General features: G+C 38.9%; 1 protein-coding gene across 1 annotated transcript; it reads left to right on the forward strand.

Annotated features, from left to right (window-relative positions):
• Positions 1-6762: 6762 nt before the first annotated feature.
• LOC104457402 (cyclin-D5-1) lies at positions 6763-10712 on the forward strand. Its single transcript, XM_010072352.3, has 6 exons — positions 6763-6808; positions 8265-8848; positions 8960-9046; positions 9249-9537; positions 9659-9795; positions 9881-10712. The coding sequence occupies exons 1-6, from the start codon at positions 6763-6765 to the stop codon at positions 10082-10084; spliced, it is 1347 nt and encodes a 448-aa protein (XP_010070654.2). The 3' UTR covers positions 10085-10712.
• Positions 10713-11500: the final 788 nt, after the last annotated feature.

Genomic DNA, 11500 nt, shown 5'->3' on the forward strand with positions numbered 1-11500 from the left:
TTGCCGAAGCCCACAAGAGAAACCATTAACATGTTTACCCTTTTATTATCGAGACTAAATTTCTTGTCCTGGCAAGGGGAAAAAAAAAAAAAGGCAGTTCATGACGGAGGTGATCATCGGGCCTTAGCCGGGCCAACCATAAAGGTCAGGCATAAATCTTTCCAAGCCCGCCCGTCGCAAAATTTTCATATACAATACCGCTAGAGATCCCTCCAGAATACAACTTGATTTGATTTGTTAAAATTCGATTCTCGTCGAGTTGCAGCGACCTATTTCATGTACCCTGAGTATGCGATTGAGAATAATGCCAATAATTGAAATTGATATGCCCAGTACGTTTGATTGTGCTGTAAAAGGACGGCTCCACAGAGGATGAGTCAGACATCTCTTTCCCCTTGTGAAATGCGAAAATCACCACGAGCAAAGGCCCACTAAATGGCCCGGGTCTACACCAAGCAATCCGACCACATTGATCTGAAAGACTGCAGTGATGGGTGAAAGCCCACCGATCAAAATGATCACTCGTTGGAGAAAAAGAGTTATAATGCATCATCACATCCATTAGTCCAGGTTCACGGTCCCATGCAACTTGTTAAGTGATCGAATCGAGCGAATATCACGATTTCCTGTGCATTGGTCGCACTCGTGATACACACAGTCAATAATTCATCGAGAACAAAATGTTACCTTGCTGGGCATGATTAGTAGAGATGTTAAATGGGTTGTGCAACCCATTTATGGACCCATTTAAGCATAAATAGGTTGTTAATGGGTCAGGCCTTGAGAAATAAGGTGCCCTGATGGGTTTAAAATAAAAGAACTAAAATAAATGGGTCTTAAATGGGTACCCATTTATTTTCTTTTTTTTTTATATTTTTCTTTCTTCTTTTTTTTTCTTTCCTCTTCCTCCGGTCACCGGCACGGCGATGGCCGGCGACCGGGCGAGCCTCGAGGTCGCCCGATTGGCGAGGCTCGAGCCTCGCCTCGACGCCGGCAAGCCTCGAGCTCGCCGGATCGGGAGGCGGAGGCCTCGCCGACGTCCGGCGAGGCTCGAGCCTCGCCGATCCGGGCGAGGCGGCGGCCTCGCCAACGTTTGGCGAGACTCGAGCTTGCTAGCGTCGGGCGAGCTCGAGCTCGTCGGATCTCGGCAAGCCTCAAGCTCGCCGGCGTTGGCGGCCGGGTGAGCTCGAGGCTCGCTTGTGGCCGACGCCGGGCAGTCGCCGTGGCGGCCACCCAAAGAAAAAGAAGGAAGAAGAAGAAGAAAGAAAAAAAGAAAAAGAAAAAGAAAAAGAAAAGTTATATTTTAAAAAATAAAATAATTAAAATTTTATTTTAAAAAATAATTAAAATTCGATTTTTAAAATAATTATTTTAAAAATTATAAAAATTGTCCATTAAATTTGTGTTGTATAAAATTATTTTAGCAATACCATTTTTTTAAATATATATATCTATATATATAATAAATTAAGTTTAATTAAATGAGTCGGGTATAGGTTGGGTATGGGTCGGGTCGGGTATGGATCAAAAATTTTGCATTGCAATAAACGGGTCATAAACGAGTTAAATGGGTCGATTTGGGTCGGACCATTTATGACCCGACCCAAATCCGACCCGACCCACCCGTTTAACGGGTCTAATGATTAGTAAGCGTTCTTGAGAACACTTGTTGATAAGATCCCTACAGTTAATGGAAGCCTACAAAGAGTTTTCAATGGAAGATAGTAAGTCCGGAGTTCATCAGAGGATTATTGGATGCTCGCGATAGCCTCGGATTTCATTTGGCGTAAACTATGGCTGAATGGTACCTATGCTGTATAGAAACTTATATGTTTTGTTGTACATGTTTTAAAATTGCAACTTCTCATAACTGGGCTAAGCGGCTTTGCAAAATATGCCGTGGCTTTAAAGTTGATGCTGCTATTGAATTATCTAACAAATACTTTCAAAAGCCGTAGCACTCCTTTTCATAGTTGAAATCACTGTGCGGATTCATTCTCAAACAAATTCTCTATATTTAATTTGATTCCCATAAGTTTTTAGCTATAGAATAGTCTCAATTATCTCTCTCTAGCAAGATCTCAATAGACTCCACTTAGCATTTTTAAAGCTACTTATGGTGCACCATGGAAGTCCAAGGAAGCAAAAAAAAATTGCCTAAAGAAAAATAGGTGAAGATGAATGAAATCCATTTTTCTTTCAGTTATTTCAATCAACAAAGTCAATTATTTTCACGAGAGGACATGAATTGTAGCGGTTAGCATTGTTTCCTCAGGGCGAAGGTGAATTTTGGATCCCCTTTGTTTGAAAATCCATTAGAACGCATCGCGCCCAAATGATATATAATCTCACAACAACTTCATACCGGGCACAAGTTCTCAAGCGGATAGAACCTTGTTAAGATGTGGGGTGATCACGACTAGTTCAGGAGAGTTGAAAACATGTTATATCAATTTAAAGAAGAAATTGTACGATCAATCCTAAACTTATTATATATAATACAAATTTAATCCTAAACTTTTCGAATTGTAATTGAGTTCTCAAGCTTTGTCACAATATTATAGATTTTCAACAAAAATTGACTAGAATGACTTATGAAAAAGTTTATGACTTAATCGATAAATTTGAAAAGTTTATAACTGAATTGATATTCGTGTAAGAAGTTTATGATCAATAGAATAATTTTCCCCAAGATAGAGTGCATATCCAAATAAATTGTCTAACATTAAATTGGTTCCACTCAGTGGTTGGAGAATCTATTTGCATTATAGATTAAGTTTATGTTGGATATTTAATTTCACAATGACATTCTATATCAAAATATCTCTCAGTGCTTGTTTACAGGGTTTATATGCTTTTTATATATAGTGGTTTTCCTCCATCTATTAGTTAAGTTTTTAGGTTAAACATTCTAACATATGATACCAAAGCCAATTTTGCCCCTAGTTTATTTCGCTTGCACAGCCTCCCATACTACATTACTTTTCATATTTAAGACCATTCATTAGAACTTTGGCTTAACTCTTGTACTATTAATAAGGGAAAATAACACAAACAGTCATTTCAAATGTGTAATTTAGTTCCTAAACTTTTGATTTTTTTTTTTTTTAATATGGTCTCTGGACTTAGTCTAATGTGCAATATATCCTTCAACTTTTGGTACATGTTCAATATAGTTTCTAAACTGTATGAAAATGTTCAATGTAGTCCTAGGTCTTGAACTAATGAAATGACTACATTGAAAACTATATCTAACATTTTAATACAGTTCTGGGACTGTATTGAACATGTATCAAAATTTTTAGAGATTACATTGAATAAATAAAAGTTCATAGATCATATTGCACATTAGGTTAAAGTTCAAGGATCACATTGAACAAATTAAGAGTTCATGAACCAAATTGCACATTACACTAAAGTTCAGGGACCATTTGTGTTATTATCCCTATAAAAAAAAAAAAAGTTAGTCGACCATTCCATGAATCTGTAATTTATCCATCTAAAGCAGGGTTAAAAGTCATTGAAAAGATTTATAAAGTTCGATCCTCTTTCATATTCCTCTTTCTCCTACAGCTTGCTTGGCATGGGGCGTGTAGCCAAGCATCATAATAATAGTCAAAGATGCTGACCGTCTCGGGCTTGTGAAGTTATCAGAGTCAAAGTCTCTAGTCCCCCAGCACTTACTCCCAAGCCAGAAGAACCCCAATGCAAGATGATTGTTTATTCAAGACCTGCTCCACATCTTAAAATACTGAATAGTGGATGACAACTCTGTGTGCCTGGATAGAGGAGGAGCGTCTCCGAGCAAAGCTCTTCCCACCCTCCCTTTTTCTTTTTCCCTCGTAAATTGATCATACATCATCTCTTTCTGTGAGCAAAAGTCTCAAAGGGGTGCCCAGCCTTTCGCACGTGGAGACGCTCCTCCATCGATTGCTTTCTTTCGTGCCCAAGCTTTCCATCTCTCGTGGCCTAATTCCCTGCCAAAAAGAATAACAAAGGGAACTTTGAATGGCCCCAACACTAAAGAATGCTTAGATTTCTAGAAACGAGCCTGATTAAGTCCAAACGTGAAAAGGGTTGCGTTACCCCGCAAGTTGGACCCTTAAATTCATGCATTAGGTTGGTACGAGTTGTGCCCTTGAACCCATGCCGGGCATTTATTATAACCATGAATTGGGTGTGCTTGAGTAAGGCAACAGACGGATTGAGAATCAATAATTGGCGTTGCAAAAGGATTGATTGATGTGAACAAGGATCATAGGGCTTGGACAAAGCATGGTCAGCGGGGATTGTGGGGCCCTAACAACCCTCGCCCAATTTGGAAAAGGGCCATGGCCCTTACTTGCTATTGGCGAGAGTCACTGGCCCTTGGGTAAGGGTCGCAACCCTCCCCCAAATTTGATTTTTCGACTATTGCTGGCCCTTCCCAATGATGGTGGGGCGACAATGGTTGTGGGCTTGCTTTTTCCGTTTCTATTTTTTCCTTTTGTATTTTTTAAAATTTTTTATTATTTTTCAATATATTTAAATAAAAATTGTATTAAAATTAGATTTAGACCAAAATGATGTCGTTTTAACCTTCTATTTTAAGTTTTAGCCATGTCATCATCACGTGGGAGAGAGAAAAAAAAAGGCCACGTGGTATTTTCTATCAGCCAAGTTGAACAAAATTAACAGATTAATTTGATTGTACAATTTTGACAAGTTTTAAAATTTAATTACACTTTTTGAAAGTTTTAGAATACCTTTCCTGGTAAGTTTAGGACTTCCGGTGCACTTTTCAATTAAGTCCTTGAATACAATTATCATAATAATTTCCTAAAATTGTATTGCAATTTTGATTTTTGGGAGACTTTATTGGTGAAATTTCTTCGTCGTTCAACGGCCAGCCATGACTTAATATCCCCTGCTTGTTTATGAAATGAAAATATGTAAAAGATGTGTAAATATATGCACGATCCTTAATTTGTGAGTGTATGCGTGTGCAATATGATTTATACATTTTAACTAGTGAGGCACGCTCAACTTTAGAATTGACGGTCGTGTCATTATTTAGCTGCGTCAGACAAGGGTTCTCTTCGTCCTTTCAGCCACATATATAATACTGGTTTTTAAAGCCAAAAATATATTTGGAGAAAATAAATGTAATCCTTTGGAAGAAAAAACATTTTTTGAAGTCATGACAGGGCAAGAATCAAAACAAACATGATGATAGCCTAAAGAGCATCAAAAGTGTCATAATTTTCATACGACACTTACTCTTTTTTTTCTCCAATCACTTAAGTGACATATAGCATTTTAATCGATTACGTAAGAGTCATGACTTTTTTAGAAAAATTTACCTTAGGTGCCATGCCACGTCTAATTTTTGGCACATTGATGCATTTTTGGAAAATGTTATGATGCTCGGATGATTAACTGAAAGTTATAGTACCCAAGTAAACATTTTTTTATAAATTAATGGTATTCAATTGATTGAAAAAAACAAGTTGTGGCATTTAAATAAGCGTTGTATGAAAATTATGGCACTTGTAATGTTATAATCCTCGTGACTTGTTATTACAGCCACATTTTGCTTGTAGTCTTTTTGTGGCCTCTTATCTCTTTCTTTCTGCAGCAGCTCATACTTAGCAATAAAATAGCAAAGTCTTAGCCCTCAAATATCTCTCTCAAGTTAAATTTTAACCCATCGAAAGTAAATTTATAACTTTTTTCTAAGAGTGAAGTGAGGCATATGTTCCTAACCTTCTTAAATCATGTAACAAGTCCATCAAAAAACTCATTGTTGTATTGGTAAAGTTTGGCATGGTATAGTTTTATAAAATGAAGAACGGAATTATCCTTACATCTCCGACCAATTACAAACCGAATTAGGTGACAAATTAGTCTATAGGATAAAATAAATATTTAATAAAGACAAAGTAAAAAAATTAAATCTAAAAAGTTAATTTATTCCTACTTCACCACATTGGGCTATGAATAGATCGATATGTTGAACAGTCGTTTGTTTGTCTTTGCCAGTAAAAATGGCAAAATCAGGAGTTTTAAAGGCTTCCAGAAAAGTCTTATTATCAACCCACTTATGATAATGTTTCCTGTGATTACGTCCGTCTATTTCTAATTATTGTCCAACTATTTAGGCAAATTGTTCTGGAGCGATTTGAGGATTCAATTGCTCATGTTGCTGCCCCTTAGGCGATGCTAATATTAACTAGCAACTTAGGCCTACAGGAAATGTTTAGCACATTAGGTGGCACCACTGCATCAGTTGGTCTAATATTTTCAACAGTTGGTGCTTGACCATTCTGTCGATTAGTCTGATTCACCAAATTATTATTACTCATTTGATTATTTGATCGGCATTGTTTTAATTACTACTATTGTTTTGGCTTTGATTTGAAGTCTCGAGTGCAACAGCTCTACCGGAGTTGATAAACTTGGCCTAAATTATATGCATGATTAAATTGACTTAGATGGACTGGGAACATACCCTTATAACAAGATACGCTTGGAATTGTCATTGTGGTTAGTTGGACGATTCTAACCTTGAGATGGCACCATTGATAATATTGATGACCATTTGCTTGATCACATTCGACATATGATTCACAATGTAGTTGGCCATGTCATTTAGCTATTCCTTGATCGAATTGTGCATGTTGACACCATGTAAGAATTGGTGCAACCTACCTCAATTGCTCTTCATTGAGATGCCTTGGAAGATCAGCATCTCTTGCACAATTGTCTTCCATCACTCCTCCAATGGCTAAGGACTCGGAATGTGGAGCCATCTCATTACAAGTTGGTGGTAACATGTTATGGCTACTAGTAATATTGTTAGCCTCTTGTTGATTTCTGGTCCTCACTATTGCAGTTTTCTCAGATTCAGCAGAAGTTGTCCCATACAAATGGCTCACTAAAAAAGAGAAATATCTTTTAAATATTGATTGAATTAAATTGACAAATGCCGCGAAAGGTCTTTCGTTGATTTTGGACAAGAGGAAATTAAAAATATAGGAAAGACAAATTTACTGGGAAATAAATTACGAAGAACATTGAGTTCAATGGTTGATTGAATGAACCTTTACAAACAGTACAGCGCAGGTTTATATAACCTATTATTGACAGTTGCATACAAGTGGCTATTTGATTTTGAATAAACCAGCAACTTTGTAATCCTGTCCGCAATTACAATAAATTACAAGTAATAGACACAATGTCCTATTATTTAGTAAGGATTATGTACAAGTAATTACCAATCTTGAGAATGCTGGCTTAAACACCTGGCAATAATGTACTCCTATCGATCCACTATGTTTGATGTGCCGGCAGGCCACTGCCTATTAACTGCACCATTCCAACAGTTAGCCAAAATCTGGAATAGCTTGCTATTGATGATATAGTCAATTAACTTATCTTAGGTTCTAATGAGGGCTCTTGTCAATGATTTCCACCGTATCTTATCGATTCTCTTCATTATCAACAAGCTCATATTATGGACTAATAACTCTATTGTGAACAAACTTAAGTCTTATCGACCGAGTCCGTCACTCATCGATTTCAGAAATTGATTATGTTTTGGTGTCAATACCTTCTAATTGCCATCCGGGGTGACGTACACCATCCTTGGCCATTGATGTAGAAGCTTACTCATAGCTCTCCCTCTCCCACTCCTCCTTTTAGGCTTTATGTCTCTTTTGTAGTGATTTTTTTTTTATTGTGACGCCATTGACACAATGAATATCAACGCATAGTTCACGTCAAGATTCAATGGCAATTATGCTTCAACATCGAATTGTTGAAAATCATAGTATACAAATTCAAATGAAAAATAATTCAAAGACAAATCAAAACTTGCCAAGAATTAGACCTCGCACTGTCATTATGCTTTTAATCGTTTCTACAAAATAATGACGATTGAGATCACCTTAACAATTAACTCATTTTCATCTAAAAAGTGGACATTATACCCCCATCTATCTAGGTCTCATTGCAATTTCCATCCTGTCTTTTCATTTTTTACGGTCAAGCTCATTTCATACAGTTACCCCAAATAATATATTCCTAGGGAGAAATAAATCTAAGCAAATATAAACTATCTTCCTCTCCCTTCTCAAAATTCCACATCAACCTCCTTAAAAAAACATAGAATATTAAAAAAATTTGCAAAGAAAGTCAGACAATGCCTAATTTAGGGGTAAAAAAAAAAGAGAGAATGTACTTATACCCTCTGTATAACAACTGTAGCAACACTGCGCTATAAGTAACCGCAAATAACCTCTCTCCCTCCCTCTCTCTCTCTCTCTGCCCCGCTGATTTTGGCGGCACTGAAAGCGCCACCTTCTCCTCCTCTCCATATCCATCGCTCCCCACGATTTCATCTCTCTCTCTCTGTCAATCCCGTCAACGTTGTTTCAGCGCCGAATCTCCCCCACGATTCCTTCTTGCTCGGAGATCTTCACTTCGCTATAACCGTGCGAGGAAACACAGAGCACGCCCGAGACTTAGGCAGAGAAAACTTGAGACAGAACAGAAGGATGGAGTACGGCGACGACTCCGACGTTGTCTCCCTCCTGTGCCAAGAGGACGAAGCCGCCTTCCTCCTCGTCTCCCACGACGACGACGACCGCCCCGCCGGAGGGGCGCCGACCAGGCGCCGGCGGTGGAGACCATTACCCAGTTCTTCTTCGCCGTCGGCGACGAGGACGAGTACATCCAGAGGCTCGTCCGGCGAGAGACCCGGGACCCTCCGTTCTCGCTCCGCTGCTCCTCCGCCGCCTCCGCCGCCACCCCGCGCAGCCTCTGGCTCGAGCGCGCTCGCACCAGCGCCATCGATTGGATTTTCGATGTCTGTCTCTCTCTCTTTCTCTCTGGATTGTTCTCTCATTAAAGTTGACCGCTTTATCGTTTCTGGGTCGTTATTGCTATTGCTAAAAGAAGGAAAGTCTGCGTTTTGCAGAGGAGGGAATCGTTCGGATTTCACTTGCACACTGCCTATCTGTCCATCACTTACTTCGATCGGTTTCTTGCAATCCGCTCCATAGCCGTAAGCGAGCTCCTATTCTTTTTTCATTTGAATTTTGTCCACGAGTGCTTATTCGATGCTTTGGAAATCCGAACATTTCTTATCGGTGCGGTCTCTAAGTAGCTAGAGAAGAGACCCTTTTTGCATTTTCTGGGTCTCTTCTGGTTCTGATGAATCGGGTTCTGAATGATATTTACCTGGGATTGCCGGATTCATTTTGCAGGACGGGAAGTTGTGGGCCGTCCGACTGCTGTCGCTGGCGTGCTTGCTTCTGGCGGCGAAGATGGAGGAGTACAGAGTCCCTGCGATATCAGATTTCCAAGCTCAAGATTTCGTTTTCGAGGGTGAAATAATACAGAACACCGAGCTCCTGATCTTGAAAACACTCGAGTGGAAATTGGGTTCGATCACTCCCTTCTCTTATCTGCACTATTTAGTCCTTAAATTCCACGGCCAATCCAGAGAGAGGGAGTTCTTCAATGCCATGGAGCTCGTTCTTGCGCTATCAAAAGGTAAAAAGAAAGCTAGTCTAATCTGTGAGATTAAGCATTTTTGCGTACATAGATTGATGTTGTGTGTATTCATTTTTACTACAACGTGTATTTATCTGTTTATATTCAATTTATGTGCCAGAGATTAATTTGGTGGATTATAGGCCATCTGTTATTGCTGCTGCTGCCGTACTATCGTCATCTTCTGATGCTGAGTTGAGTAGAAAAGCAATGGAACTTAAAACAAGTAGAATCTCATTATGGGATTCTCAAGATAATGTGAGTCTCTGCAAAATATGCTGTCCCTTTCCTAATGATCTTATTGTTAATTCTGATTATAGTCTCTTTTGTCTCACTGCAACAGGAGCATATATTCGTCTGTTACAACCTTCTTCAGGGAATAATGAAGCAGGAAAAACTCAAGACCCCGCCAAAAATTTCTCACAGAGATGTTCTGAGGAGTGTTTCATCATCTTTAACCTATGCCAGTGGTGGCATCAAGAGGAGGCTTCCATTCATTGACAGTGATCAGAACTGCCCTGTGAAGAAAAAGACCAGAAGGCAATAGTTTCCTGTGATATTGAGCTAGGTTCTTGCTTTGGGGGATGATGATTACAGGTCTAATGAGTGTTTAAAAGTCCCAAATTCAGTAGCATGAGTGGATTTGATGACCTGGGGGTCTTCATTTTCCAATACCCACAAAAAGAGAAAAAGAAGAATATTCTTCAGCCAGTGAAAGCCAAGCGGCTGGAGGAGAAAACAGTATATAATTAAAAAAAGATTGAAACTTTTTCACGGAGGGAGAGAGAGAGAGAGAGAGAGAGAGAGAAGCAAGAAGATGACATGAAGTTCAGTACAGAGACCAAGGGAGTGGGAGAAAGAAGCATCAGCCAATTAATCCCAATCTTGTCTATATTCATGCTAGAAATAGCAGCTTCCTTAAAATGCTGCTATTTGCTTCAATGCCCACTTTGGCATTTTGTTTCATTTTCGATTTTGTTTACCGTGAAATTTGTTTGGTCGGTAGTGATTTGTGTTAGTGAAAAACCCTAGCAAAGTCCCTACCTTTTGATGGGAGCTTGGGATGCTTCCTTGTGTCTTTCAAAAGGCTGAAGGCCACGAGGGAATGTGTTGTTTGTTTTTGCTTGATTTGACACATTTGTATTGCGTTTGGGCCAATAAAAAAGCATGAGATATTGGATGTGATTGGATATTTTGCTTCGAATGTTGGGTCGGGGGAGTCCTTGCTTTTCATGAGTGGCTTTACCTTTTTCCCATTAAGCTGTAGTATGGGAGCCTATAAAAGACCACGCACCCCACGCACCCCTACCCCCTTCCCGCACGATGGGTCGCATTCCATTGCAATCTATCAAAGTGTCTATTACTCTAACAAAAAAAGAAAAAAATCAAGGTGTCTAGATCTTATGAGTATCTTCTGGGTATGGGGAATGAGGAAAATGATTTATGCATGTTTAGCATATCTATCTTCTTGTTAATGTAGAAAAAATTGGGCTCTGAAAGTGTTTGACAAACCATAATTGAAGGACTTAGGACCATAATAAGCCCATGAAACTAGATAAGGCAATGAGTTTTCTTTACAAGTTGAATGAAAATAAATTGACATGGTACCGGAATACATAAAAGATAAAATGGCACTTTGGACGAAGATGCTCGGAGCTTAGTTGGTAAGTCGGTATGGATATTGTTTCACAGATTGTCTGCTGACGCAATGGAATTAAGAATGTGGGGGTGGTACGTTCTTGATGATTTAATGGGATTAGTGCTTCATAGAAAGGCCTTAAATCAAATTACAATTATCCCATAATTCTCACCAAAAATTGAGTTTGAAAAGATTTTGCACCTCGTATCAAGTTGGCTCTCCATTATGCTCATTGCGTTCTTATTTTTTGTGACACGATGATGGTTTATGTGCTCCTTAATAAACCTTAAAGAATAATTTAGAAAGACTTTTACATCGTGATGT

The sequence above is a fragment of the Eucalyptus grandis genome, chromosome 8 (genome assembly GCF_016545825.1).
Source record: "Eucalyptus grandis isolate ANBG69807.140 chromosome 8, ASM1654582v1, whole genome shotgun sequence".
NCBI classification, from domain to species: Eukaryota; Viridiplantae; Streptophyta; class Magnoliopsida; order Myrtales; family Myrtaceae; genus Eucalyptus; species Eucalyptus grandis.

Coding starts and splice junctions, on each gene's coding strand:
- LOC104457402 (XM_010072352.3), top strand. CDS start 6,763: ATGGCTAAGGACTCGGAATGTGGAGCCATCTCATTACAAGTTGGTG. Junction 6,809..8,264: donor CATCTCATTACAAGTTGGTG/GTAACATGTTAT, acceptor CTGCGCTATAAG/TAACCGCAAATAACCTCTCT. Junction 9,047..9,248: donor TTGCAATCCGCTCCATAGCC/GTAAGCGAGCTC, acceptor TTCATTTTGCAG/GACGGGAAGTTGTGGGCCGT.